At 37.0% G+C, this 13,419-nt stretch overlaps 1 protein-coding gene across 2 annotated transcripts in view; it reads left to right on the top strand.

Annotated features, from left to right (window-relative positions):
- Positions 1 to 474: 474 nt before the first annotated feature.
- Positions 475 to 13,419, top strand: part of LOC136806571 (uncharacterized) — a 39,965-nt gene continuing 27,020 nt past the window's right edge. The window contains exons 1-11 of one of the 2 annotated variants that reach the window (XM_067063159.1): positions 475 to 1,667; positions 2,661 to 2,838; positions 4,553 to 4,660; positions 6,540 to 6,653; positions 7,323 to 7,442; positions 8,728 to 8,847; positions 9,904 to 10,149; positions 10,365 to 10,463; positions 10,705 to 10,815; positions 11,329 to 11,439; positions 12,916 to 13,026. In XM_067063159.1, the coding sequence (XP_066919260.1) occupies positions 684 to 1,667; positions 2,661 to 2,838; positions 4,553 to 4,660; positions 6,540 to 6,653; positions 7,323 to 7,442; positions 8,728 to 8,847; positions 9,904 to 10,149; positions 10,365 to 10,463; positions 10,705 to 10,815; positions 11,329 to 11,439; positions 12,916 to 13,026 (2,302 nt within the window). In that variant the 5' untranslated portion in view covers positions 475 to 683. The remainder of the gene's footprint in view (positions 1,668 to 2,660; positions 2,839 to 4,552; positions 4,661 to 6,539; positions 6,654 to 7,322; positions 7,443 to 8,727; positions 8,848 to 9,903; positions 10,150 to 10,364; positions 10,464 to 10,704; positions 10,816 to 11,328; positions 11,440 to 12,915; positions 13,027 to 13,419) is intronic. The other variant, XM_067063160.1, reaches the window with a different exon arrangement.

The following is a 13,419-nucleotide window of genomic DNA, read 5'->3' on the forward strand; positions in this document are numbered from 1 at the left end:
TTTATTATTGTTCTATGGTTTCCTTCTTTCGCCTTTGTTGTTATAGTTTTTGTTGTTTGTGTTTTAATTGCTGGTTGGTCCCAGACAACGTCTGCAGCAAGCCTTCTTCTCTTGGAAAACATATTTTTCTGCAATTTTTGTTTTCGCTATTCCATGTTTTTTTGGATAAAGAAATGTTCAGGCAATTTTCTGTATTTATGCAGATTTGTGTATTGGCAAGATTATTGTACAGCAGTTAATTCGAGCCTTTTGGGTTTTAGTTTGATTTTAGTTTTTCAGGGTTTCCAGTCTTATGGTGATGTAATTTTAAGACCCTTTGTAGTTATGGGTCCGGATATTATATCTGAGACAAGAATTTGGCACAAGATATCTTAGTTCATATTTCCTCTACCCGGCTTAAAATTGTATAACTGTCTTGTCTAGTCTTGACTTTTGATCTTATAATTAGCAAACTAAAAATCTAACTTATTATTTAGAGTAAAAATATGAAGGAGATAAAAAAATGTTGACGTAATGGGATTCATCGTAAAATGAGTGGTTAAGCTCCATATTGAATTATGTTTTTCGTTGCATGCTGACTGTATGTGGACATCGATTATTTATAGACATGAACACTGATTCTTTCCTTGGTTTTACTGTGGAGAGAAGAGTCGCCCGTCTATAATTTGTGCATCCTTAAAGTAATGTATATGTGCCAAAACTCAAATATTCATCAATGTCGTCCTGTGTTTGTTTTTGTCCTTCTCGTCCTAGTCCTTTGTTTGTGTACTCGTCATGGAAACGCAACCGTCCAAAATGGTAGCTCACGTTTTGTTGCTAAGCAACAGTCATCGTCGTCCTCGTCATTGTTGTCAAGTAAAAGATCCGTCGTTGCTAAGACGGTTCACACGCATATAGCTGATTCCCGAAACGGTTTTACGAATCGGGAAAAACGTTCTTCGTTGTATGATAATTCACATAATGGAGATAATGTATTACGTCATAATGAAACACATATACATCAAGACACGTCTACTAGAAATAAAAGACAATCTCCCCCAGGTGGAGGTTACAATCCTAACCTACTGTCCAATCAAAACCCAGCTAATTTTGGATTAACCAATGGAAATACAGCTAATCTTGGATTAACCAATCAATTTACATCCTCAAATGCACCGCCATCCAGTAGTAATGATGATGCTGAGTTACGTCACAGGCTATTGATGACGTTGGAGAACAGGCTACAAGAACGTAACATGCTTTTACACGATAACGAGTTATTACGTGAAAAAGAACTCTTACGAGAAAAAGAAATGAATAGCCTGTTGACTTCGCATCCTTCTCTTCTCTCTGGCGGAGGGAACTCACTTTTAGGAGATAGCCTAACAGCTAGTCGTAAATCAATAATTGAAAATAATGGTTTGTTTTCGAAACCTCTTAACAACGGATTACCGAATAATTTTGATTCTAACACAAATAATTTGCTTAACAGTCATAACTTATTGGAGAATAACCTAATGAATCCTGCAGGCGGCTCCTTAAATGAAGAGGAACGCCTCTTAGCATCCGAACGGAGCCAGTTAGGGATGCCGGGCGTTGGTAACCTTGGAGACGAGGCGGCACCCTTCGGATCGCTTGGTTTGAGCAAATCAGGATATATTCCCGTTGGCAGAGTTGACGATAGCCAGGTATGGCTTAGAAGCAGAATATAATAATTAAGAAAGTTGAGAAAGAAACTTTTAGTTGATCACGATTGGCCGGAAAGCCACGGCCACGGCTTCTACTCTATTCACTTCGGGGGAGCGAAAAGTTCTACCGATAGTAAGAGGATAGAGGCTACCCAAGGATATAGATGTGAAAATATCTATATTTAGACAAAAGATAAGACCTAAAATATCCTAGATTAAGCAATTACAAATATCATTAATGTTACACATGCGCATATAGTGCTGCCAATTTGGACAGGATAGCTTGAGGATCTTTTAAAATTGATAAAACTACATAAATTTCTAAATGTTTGCTAGTCTGGTCAAGTGCCCTAGGAGCTTAACACTGGTTATTAAGGAGTGAAAGAAGGACGAATTATTAAAAAACGCTCCTTTCGTAAAACCTTCTCTTTCTCTATTTTTATTGAATTGGGCTTTTCCAGAAGAAAATCGTACACCCCCTGTTGAGGAGCTCCAACCTTGAACGTGAACTACCCCCTTGGAATTCCAGGCAATTTTAGGATCATACCCCTCTGGAATTCCGAATTTTTACAGATTTTCAATCATTAACCCTATGGAAATTCACTTATTTTTGTCTGCTGCTATGGAATTCCACTGGATTTCAAACCATACACCCTTGGAATGGAAACGGACCTCCTCAACAGGGGGTGCACGGTTTTTTTTCTGGAAAAGCCCATTGCTGATCCAATGTTAGATACAGGGAAATAAACATTAACATCATCGTGAAAAAACCATCAATAAAGTCACTCCGGATGGACCCCAGGGAGCCATTTGAAGTGAGGGGGTCAGAATTTTGGGAAAAATCATTACTGGGGAGGAATTAATTTTTCACTGTTTGCACCTTCTGAACACCGTAAAACGCTATTTCATTGGATAAAAACATATTTTTTGACTAAAAGAATAATTTGCCGAATCTCACGATTTTTTTTGATTTTTTTTTGATTTTTTTCTCAGCTTCTACCAAGTGAAGAAGTGACGGATGTGGTGCCAGCAGCAGAACAACACTCCACGCATGCGCACCACCATCCAAAGAAAACGTGGGTGACAGACGTCAATGTTTATAGTAAGAAGAAGAATGGAGACGACCTCACTGAATTCTTTAATGATGATAATGACCCCCTGGATGAATTCGGTATGTCTTGCTCCACAAAGCAGTCCTATTTTTCATTCTGCATTTCTCCACTTGTGTTCTACTTGTATTTTACTCATTAAGTTGTGCGCAGTTTTTTGGTATCTGAATCTTTCAATGATGATTATAATCTACGGAACAAGACAAAACAAGACATACTTCTGCCCAAGTGGGAGTAGGCCCTAATCTAAGATCACTGCAAAGATCATCTACGCGACCTCTGTAATAATAGCCGTAAGAAATTTTCTATATTTTACCGTAACTTTCTTGCTCCACAAATTAGTTTTATATTGTTTTGCGTAATGATCCACAATCATGTTCTAAATTCTTTGATTAAAGCAAAGGTGAAGGGCTTACATTACATCATTTATTATATTAAAATTATGCTCAATTCGGAATTGGATCAATCTTCTACGCTACGTAAACGTCTCCTTCCTAGAAACTAGCTCTTTGCATTTCTGACTCTACTGCTGCTCGACATGACACAGCAATATTTCGACACTTCTTTTCGACTCAATTTGTACCTTGACTGATAATTTACGAAAATTAACTTGATAAATCTACTGCTCCAAAACTAAGTTCTATACTTTTGACTGAGTGTTTGCATTAATTAGATTTACCTTACTATCATTACATTGTAATTTGATTGAGATTTTAGACCTGATAGCCTTAATAATGTTAATTCGACTTGCGCCTTCGTTAGGTTACGTCATCTTACTTCGTTTTGAGTGTAAATCTTACTCTAAACAGCCTAAAAGCCTCTGGCTGTCTATTGCGTAGACTGTGCCTTGGAGTTGGTTTTGCTGGTTGTCCATCCATTTTTGCAACATTTAAACTCAGTTGTTGAAGGGGAAATACACTACTGTAGAAGATGTAAGGTAAGCCTACGTAATATATACGTAGCATGCTGCATCTTTACGTAATGTGATAATTTAATGACGTAACTCGTAAGACAATGTTCTTTTCGTAATGCGTATCCGTGACAACTTTAGAATTTGACGCGTACGGTAATTTGACGTAAACGTAATGTGATATACATTTGACTACGTGACTGAGTTGACGTAATAATCTGTAAGCAATACGTTGTAACGCAGACGTTTTTTGACCTGTTTAACGTATCAACGTTTTTAATGTAATATGGCATATTTTATGACTGTAAACTGTGGTTTTTAAAACTGTAATAATAACATGTGATTCTTACTTTAGTTTTTTTACAATTCATGATATTCATGACGTAATGTTTTATACGGAAGCACTCAAAAACTGCGGGTGTTTGCCACTAATTTCGAATTTAAACAATAGAACTTGTGGCAAATACCGGTGCTATTTTGAGTGCTTCCGTATGAAACGTTACGTCATGAATATCATGGATAGGTCCAGCAGAACGGTTACCATAATTTTGCTTTTTGGGAGAAATTGATCAAACCATAGGATATCCATGCGAAATAGCTTTATGTGCGTTTGTGAGCATTTATTCGATTTGCCTCGCTTAGTTACGAAATTGAAAAGAAAGCTAGCTCACAAAGGTCACTTTTCAAAAAAATGAGACTTTCGCAATCACGAAGAGAAATTTTCCGAGTCTTCCCCAGTGTTTTTCGTTAAGTTTGAAAGAACTGGGCCCCATACAACCGTACTTTTTGTATAGTCTACAACTACTATTGTATGCTATGTTTTCATTCTATATGTTATGTAATATTTTCCTTCCATTCGTCACCAGACCCCTGTGAATCAAAACCATGTCGTAATGGAGGGATGTGTAAAGTGGTTGGAAACACAGACTTCTTGTGTGTATGCCCTCAAACTTTCAAAGGAAAACGTTGTGATGGTATTATTATAAACTAATTCATTCGTTTGATGTTCTTTTAAATGTTGTGTGTGTTGTTCGTGTCGTGTTTTTGTGTTGTGTTGTTCGTGTTGTGTCTTTGGCTCCTTGCTCTCATGTTGAAATCGTATTTCTATAAAACATGTCAATCTCAAAGGGATTTAAGAACCCAAAATTACTGAAATCCAACAGTATACTGTAGGCTAGCTTTATATCTTCCTTCGTTTCTAGCGTAAAACTGCTACTGCCTAAAAGCCTGGACGGAGCTGTATGTATTTTATAGACTAAGTATACTGCAGTTTAAAAAAAATAAATGACTTCACAAAATTTAAAGAGAGAGAGTGCTGTGTTTATACTGATATTAATCTAATAAGTGCCGCTGGTATCGTATGTGATCGCACAGGTTTTTCAGTCCTGTACTGGTAGGTCCTATGGTCGCCATGTTTAGACTGGCATATTTTCTTATTTTGGGCGTGAAATCAAAAAATATTTGAAATTTTGTGAAGTGATGCCATTTAATGGGTCAATCGGTTTCTGCCCTTTCATTTAAACCAGATGGGTTATGAGATATGACCAAACGTCTTGAAGTCGTTAGTAGGTCTGCATGACAAAAAATAGCGTTATTTTGGCTTAGTGAGTTGATAAGAATATTATGAACTTACTTTTATTAAATCTTCATCAAATAATACATAAGAGAGCAGGAGCCATTTTTTTGTTTATTGTTTTGTGTTCGTGTTTGTGATATTATTTTTGTCTTTGTTCTTGTCTTTTGTTTACGTCTATAAACGTTGTTCTATTTGTTCTTTGTTATTATGTGTTATGTTTAATATATTATTGTTCATTGTCTTTATACAGTGGAGTTTCTTTGACTCGAACTTCTATAACTCGGAATTTCTCCTTAACTCGAACAAGTTTCGAACGATATTTCGAGTTATGGAGACTGCACTGTAATTATGTTGTTTTAATGTTTAAAAATTCTTGTTTTATGATGTTTATAATTTTCATGGATTGTTATCAAATATCCATGATGATAAAAATGAAATTTTCAAGGAAAACAATTTTACACCCCTTGTTGAGGAAACTTAACCTCGAATCACCCTCTTAATGGATCCAGGAAATCTTAGCGTTAAACCTCTCTGCAATCCCGGTGTTTCCTTTAAATCTTAGGCAAACACTTTTTTTACTATGTTTGCTTTCGCATGAATCAGTAATATGTCTCAAGCTTTATGTGTCTTCCATATGCATGATACCTCTACGATTCTTTATATTTATACGTTATTTTGTGATAAACGTTTTTTTATAAGAACATCCAAAAGTTTTTAAGCCTTTAGATGTCTTTAACTTTTTGAATTTTAAGCCTAAAAATATTCTTAACATGTTCTTAATTTCATCATTTTGTGTGCGATTTGGGCCATTTTCCTAAGCTCTTTAAAAGTCTTGCAAAGTTTTAAAACGTTCTTAAATTTTGGCCATCGAAGCCTTATGTTCTTATATAGTTTGTTCTTAAATAAAAAACGTGTAAACTTAAATTAATTCGTGCTCAGAAACTCATATTACTCAAATATTTTATTAGAGCTAGCCCTTAAGACTTGTAGTAATAATTTGTGGTTCTGGCATGGCCCGGCGACCTGTTATAAGTGGGTCAAAATTTGGGAAAAGATATTAGCGATCGCGATAGTTGGGATACGAAGAAAATTTTTCAACAACATTAAAAGCTATTAATTGGTTAAAAACAGGTCTAGTTTGACTATGTATGTCACTGGCTCCCTGTTCACAGGGCCCATGCCAATTCTACAAATTTTTTATTATAGGTCTCAAGGAATGCTATCAACCTATACATTAATTACATAATATACTTTATTTTGGTTTTATATTTCCTTAGTGCGAAACCATTGTCATCCCAACCCTTGTGCTCATGGCTCAAAATGTACAGAGACGGTCGGTGTTGGCTTTCAATGCTCTTGCGCCGTTGGATACAAAGGGAGAACTTGCAACGGTCAGAAGATATTGAATTTCTTTGTTCTCCTTTTCAGCAAAAAATCTTAGACGTTAAAGTAACTGATTTTAAGTGTTAAAGTGACTAATTTTGGGCTTGAAAGTAACTTATTCTGGGCGTGAAAACGATTAATTTTGGGCATGAAAGTGACTTATTTCGGAGGTGAAAAGTGATTATTTTTTTGCGTGAAAATAACTAACTTTTTTTACAAATAACTAAAATCACTCACCGTCTAAATTATTTGGCTTGCAGCAATTCTGGAAATATTCTGGAAATATTCTGGAAGTCGTATTCAATGTAAATCTACGAATATGTTTCTATTTTTTTCAGGCCATGTTCGCAGGTATCAGTTCCGTTTTTCTCTGAAACGAAATGAGGGCATTTTATTGGTTAGAAGTGACGTAAAAATTAAATTTAACCAATAGTTAACTCTCTGTGATTCGAACTCGAACGGGGGATTCTTATTTGTTCGTATAACAGAGAGATTCGAATTATAAAGAGTATTTTAAGAGGGACTCTCCCCTAATGGGGACTGAGAAAAATTTCGAATTATAGAAAGATTCGAATTATAGAAGTTCGAATAAGCGAGAGTTTACTGTATTTCGTTTCGGAGCGAAATCGAACCGTAGCGTGTGAAGATGGTAGTAGATTCTTTCTTTCTCACTCTAGAGCGCAACATGTGTTTACCGAACCCATGTGAAAACGAAGGCGTTTGCACCGAATCTACAACTACACCAGAAGGATTCTCTTGTCAATGTCATGATTCGTGGACTGGCCATGTTTGTACTCGTAAGTTAAACTCGCTGATCTTTATTTACTTAACCAACACCACTATTGAGTGGTGTTGCCATTACGTTACCACTTTTGATGAAGTTTCCGATAAATGGATTTGTTTGCCAGGATTGAGCAACTGCCTCCAGGGTTTATGTAAAGCTCAGTGCTTTCTGCCCTCTATAACAATTAGAATAGGCGGGGCAAAAAACGAGCCGTCTAAAGGGGGGGGGGGGGTTTGTACTTTTACGGTGTGACGGGATTGGCCCTTTTTTAGTACGGTATTACGGGATTTGACGAAAAAAGAGACGGGAAAACGGTATTTTAAAATCAGACGGTGACGGTATTTAGGTACATTTTTGCCCTGTACAAGCCGGTGTGACGGTGTTATTATTTTTTCAATTTTTGGGATTCCGGGATTCAGCAAAAATTTTGACGGGAAAACGGTATTTTGAACCCCTACAACCCCCCCCCCCTCTAAACTAAATTTGTAGCAAAAACAAAAATAAAGCTTTTGTGTTTCAAATTCTTATTAATAGTGAGGTCTGCTAGCACAAAAATACTTCAGATAGTGATAAAAGCATGAAATTTGGCACAGATGATCCTTAGAGGCTCTAAAACTTAATTTCTTCTTAGTTTTGTGATGACGTCATCATAAGCCTTTCCAGGCAAAACCTAAAAATCCTGTACGAATGAATCCATGTCAAAATTCGAAGTTCCTTCTGATGCCTGGGTCTAAACGACATAGAAAGGCTTAAAACATCCAAAAAATAGTCTGCGCTGCGTTTAATTTGCCTTGTATATCTCAAAATCTAAGTTTTAGTATTCTGTAGGATTTAAAGCTTTGGAAAAAGCATTAAATTTCGATATGAATTCATGTATAAAACATCAAATTTGGTCGATTTGTTCCAAAATTACGAGGTTTTTAAGTTTTGCCTGCAAAGGCTTGTGATGACGTCATTACAAAACTTTCAACCTTCATTACTTTTTCAAGGCATATTTTATACCTCGATTTTCATCAGCATTTCATGCTCTTTCTGCTGGATTTTCAAAAAGATAATTTTTTGCCCAGCCACCTGATGACGTCATCTGGCAGGTTGCCAGGTGGTAAAATTTGTTATTGTTTAAAATTAAGTTTAAGACCCTCTAAGGATCATCTGTGCAAATTTCATGCTTTTATCACCATGTGAAGTATTCTTACGTTTTTATGTGCTAACAGACCTCACTATAAAGACTTTCGTGAGATAAACTTCTCTGACTAAGACCTAGAATTGTTTTACCATCCTTCAATTGTGTTTTACAGAAAAGAAATCATCTTGTGAACCAAACCCTTGTCAAAACAATGCTCGCTGCTTACCTGATGGTTTGACAGGCGGTTATGAGTGTGTGTGCAATAAAGGATACAAAGGGAAATTGTGCTCAGGTAAGGACATTCGTGATTACCAACATAACAATTTTCAACCCTAACGTAGCAATTGGATTTGAATATTCATGATATGCACCATTCTAATGTCTTCCACAGGCCAACAGCTGATTGGTTGAAAGTGACGTATTGACTTATTTTACGTCACTTAGCCTACAACCAATCTGCTGTTGGGTCTATGATGTAATGTCGGAACACATTGCAATGGTGCATATCATTAATTCATGATTTGAATGACGTCATGTTATGTTTGTATGTGTCAGCGAAACAATACAATGATTTTAGATATTTGACAGGGTTAAGTCGAACCCTATCCACTTGTGGCGTAAGGGTTGATATTATTTATGTAGATACATTCTACGTGGATAGCCCACTGACCTTTATATATCCCTGGACAGTAACTCAATGGTGGCCAAGAGCAAAATATTATGATCGGAGTTGTTATGAAATTGGTACCCGCGGAGAGAGCGGTTGATCTAGTTTCGCTTGTACCGTTTGTCGTTAGGCAAAGTTTCAAACACTGGCTTCTTCTCGGGTACCAATTCCAAAAAGACTCCAATCAAAGATGGCGGATATAGCTTGGTCCAGGGATATATAAAGGTCAGTGGGATAGCCCCGTAATTCAAGACTTTTAGACGGTCTTCCCATTTTTTGCACGGGGTCCAAGGTATGCCGGCTCGGCTATGTATGAGCTGAACGAAACGTTGAAAGGGGCGGGGGATGGAACCACGAATCCCTGGATTAAGAGGCTGGCGCCTTGATCATTTGGCTATCGCTTCTTATGTAGATTACTTTTGAATTAATTGCGAACAAAATGATCACACGTCCCATGTAGGGAGGTGTAGTATCTTGTAATAGAGGGGTCAGTGGTTGAAATATAAATCAATAAAGGTACTTGGGCAATGAAGGGATTTCGAGAGGTGGTTTTTTTCAAAAAATTAGGTTCGGATGATATGTCTCGATGAAAACACAAATAGAGCCTAAAAAGTTGGTATTATCCGATGATTAAATTTTTACTTTCCCTTCCTTTAATTTTCCATTGTGCTATCTTTGTAGAAAACGACAAAGGTGACAACAGCATCGAAGCGATCGCCAACCTTTTACACATCGGACATGTGTCCGAAATCGACGAAAATGCCGTTAGCCGAACATCCATTCCCGGTGCCGTGAAAACCACTATCAGTCATGGCGTCTGTCCAGTAAACCCCTGCTTACATGGTGGTATATGCGAAATGGATGCTTTACAGCCGAGTGGAAAACGTTGCACGTGTATGTCGGGCTTTACTGGCACATTATGCCAAGGTATGTAAATGGCCTTAGCAATAAAAAAGAATTTTAACCACACTGTTAAAATCCTAACTTACAGTGAACAAGCCCTTTAAGGTATTCTCTTTAAAAAGTATGCTTAAACCCGTGGATATTCTCTTCAATAAAATGCTTGAAGTTTTCTTCAAAACCTGTAAATAGTACCTTGTTTTTTAATCGTCGCTTTTGAAATGACATTTTTTATTCCATAGAAAAATCGTGTCTATGTGAGAACGGAGGCTCATGTGTTGGCGAAGGATTCGAGGCTAAATGTCTTTGTAAACCTGGATTCGGTGGCTCAAAGTGCCAAGGTAACAAGTTCTTCAAAAAATCCTGTTTTTGATAGTTACCCTTTTCATCCAATAGGCCATTTCACGGTCGAACGAATCATGTGTAAACTGGACTGATTGCGCCTCCCTAACGGCTTCCTGTGCCCAACCGCACAAAAAATCTGAAAACTGTTTTCTTATTACATTATTCTTCAGGTAGGTCCATTCAGCATGTTGCTTGTTCAACTTAACACTAATTTTCTTATTATCTCTCTCCTTATAGAGCACACACAGTGTAACGAAGATACGTGTATGCATGGAGGTTTATGCATCGAAGAAGTTGGTGGCTTCAAGTGTAAATGTGACGTCGGATATAAAGGGAAGCGTTGCCAAGGTAACATGATTGGTCATTTTAAAGTCCTTATTCCTTAATCCTAATTCATTTATCGGCCTTTAAAGCTCTAGGAGGCTTGGTTCGAGATTACCAGGAAAGAATGACGTCACAGGGGGGGGGGTACTTAGGCAATATGGGTGCCGGGTATGTGCGAGCCATAAGGCTACCTTTTCTCATTCCTCAAAAGTCTCTCAAAGGGGTACAAATTCAAAAGTTAGTCTCTGAAAGGGTCCCAAAATCACAAAAATCAAAAATTTCTCTCTCAAAGGGTCACGATTTCCAAGAACTTTGACCAAAATTTGGTGAAAATCAAACCAAAATTTGGAAAAAATGGACCAAAATTTAGAAAAAAGTCTCTCAAAGGGTCCCAAAATCACCAAAATTTTGTCTCTCAAAGGGTCGATTTTCGATTTTCGGCTCGGACATACCCGTCACCTCGCAAACCTAGTACCCCCCCCCCCGGATTAAAGTTATCATTTGTTTTTGATTAAATTAAAACATTTCTTATTCCAGACACAGACATATGCAAGCCAAACCCCTGTCTACACGCTGGGTCTTGTCAAGATATGGGAGATACCTATAAATGCGAGTGTAAATCAGGCTTTAAAGGGAGGCATTGTGAAGGTGGGTGATTTTTGATTTGCTAAAATATTAAATTTTAGCATACATTTACATTACAAGAGTCACTTGCACCACTCTTTGATCTTGATTCCGCTGGTAGACGTTATACAATCATGAGCCTTCCGTGATTGCTATCAGAATAAAAATGTGATCTTAATGAACTGGGTTTGGAGTTTGTCCAAAGTATGCATATATATAAGATATGGGAGATACTTATAAATGCGAGTGTAAATCAGGCTTTAAAGGAAGACATTGCGAAGGTGGGTGATTTGAAACTTGAAAATTTGAATCTCTTTACCGTTTGAATCTAATATAAATTACTGTTCTCGTACCTAGAGCCCCTTAGACCACTTTCTGATTTTACGATTGAGTGAATTAAGGGACTGGTTTCAATTTTTGAAGCGATGATTTTTAAATAAACGAAAAGTTATTGTAATAGTTTGATAAAATACTGAAATTGAGCTCGATCGAGTAAACGAAAGGTTTATACAGATGACTCTCTAATTCGCTTTTTTCGAATTAGAGATATTAATAGCGGTGCTTTGTGTGTCTGTGTGTCACCACTTTCGTTTTCGCTTTGTTTGTGTTTTAAAATTATGACTTTTAGTCTCTTGCTCCACAAATTTGTTCCATTGGATTCGTGCCATTTGCAAAAGATCGGATAGAGCTTGGTTTAGACTTTATTCAGCCTTTGTTTTGAAATTTAAGGCCCATCTACATTTTAGTAATTTTAATTTCTGCCCAGAGTTGTCTTTTTCTCTCTTCTTTTTTTTAAAATGTTTTCGAATGTATTTAACGATCGTATTTATTAATGACATTCGAATTCTTTTCATGGACAACAACGCAACATTCAAAGGACGATATAAAGCATAAGAAAAAATTAGTTTACTTCTTTCTTCTTATAAAAATATTCAAGTCGTCGTTTAGTCTGTCATTTTTTATGTTTAAATTCGGAAAATTATGCCAAGGGTTAAAAAAAGCAACTTTAAATTGTCTTGTTTTTTTCGATCTGATAAAAAACAAAGAGTTGCATATTTAACGCGAGCGAAGCGAGAAAAATAACTATCTGCAGAGCCGTTTCAAACGGCACTGGTACAGTAAACGATGCTCTTTCTGATAACTTTTGACTTAAACAAAAAATTATGTCACGGGGGGACAGTATACGATCCAAATATGGTTAAAAGATAAGACACCCGGGGAAGGTTAGAGTTAAACGTTGTAGAGATTTCTTCTTTTTTTGATCGCTTTTTTAAGCCAGCTTCAACATCCAAGGGACTTTTAGTGCGTTCAGCTACAGCTACAGCCGGGTACCGGCTAGTTAGAGATATTACGGAGAGTGTTTTATACGAATTTCCAGCTGAGGGGACCAATGTTTTAGTTCGGATTACAGAGATATTCGAATAATAGAGGTTCGAATTAGAGAGAGTTGACTATGTAGTATCTGAAAGTTGATTATGTATTTTTCCACTTTCTTTTCAGACATGGATCTGTGCCAACCAAATCCGTGCAAAAATTCGGGACAATGTTTTGGTTTCAACGGCGGTTATCAGTGTGATTGTCCGAAAGGTTATCGAGGCAAAAACTGTGATCGTAAGTTTGTCTTGTTCACCCAAAACCAATTTCAATTGTTTAAAGTTGATTCCATCAGCAAACGGCTTATCGAAAATTTTGTTTGATCTAAGGATGAATGCTTCCATTCTGATTTATTTGAGTGCTCTATGATCCCAGCTGGCACACAACGTTGTTTTAACGTTCAAATAACGTTATTTGGACGTTATGAATGTCAAATGGACGTTGTTTTGACGTTGTGTGCCGGCTGGGATAGATTCGAAGTCGAGTGCGTGAAATTTGGTTGACGCTCTCTAATTCGATTTTCAAGGGGGATGAATTTATAATATGAGCTTTATCATCGAACAAGGGAGAATAGTAGAACGTCGAATTAGAGATCTTCGACTGTGTTACCAATGGCATACCGTCGCGTAT

Source organism: Clytia hemisphaerica, unplaced genomic scaffold, assembly GCF_902728285.1.
Source record: "Clytia hemisphaerica strain Z4C2 unplaced genomic scaffold, Clytia hemisphaerica genome assembly, whole genome shotgun sequence".
Taxonomy (NCBI): domain Eukaryota; kingdom Metazoa; phylum Cnidaria; class Hydrozoa; order Leptothecata; family Clytiidae; genus Clytia; species Clytia hemisphaerica.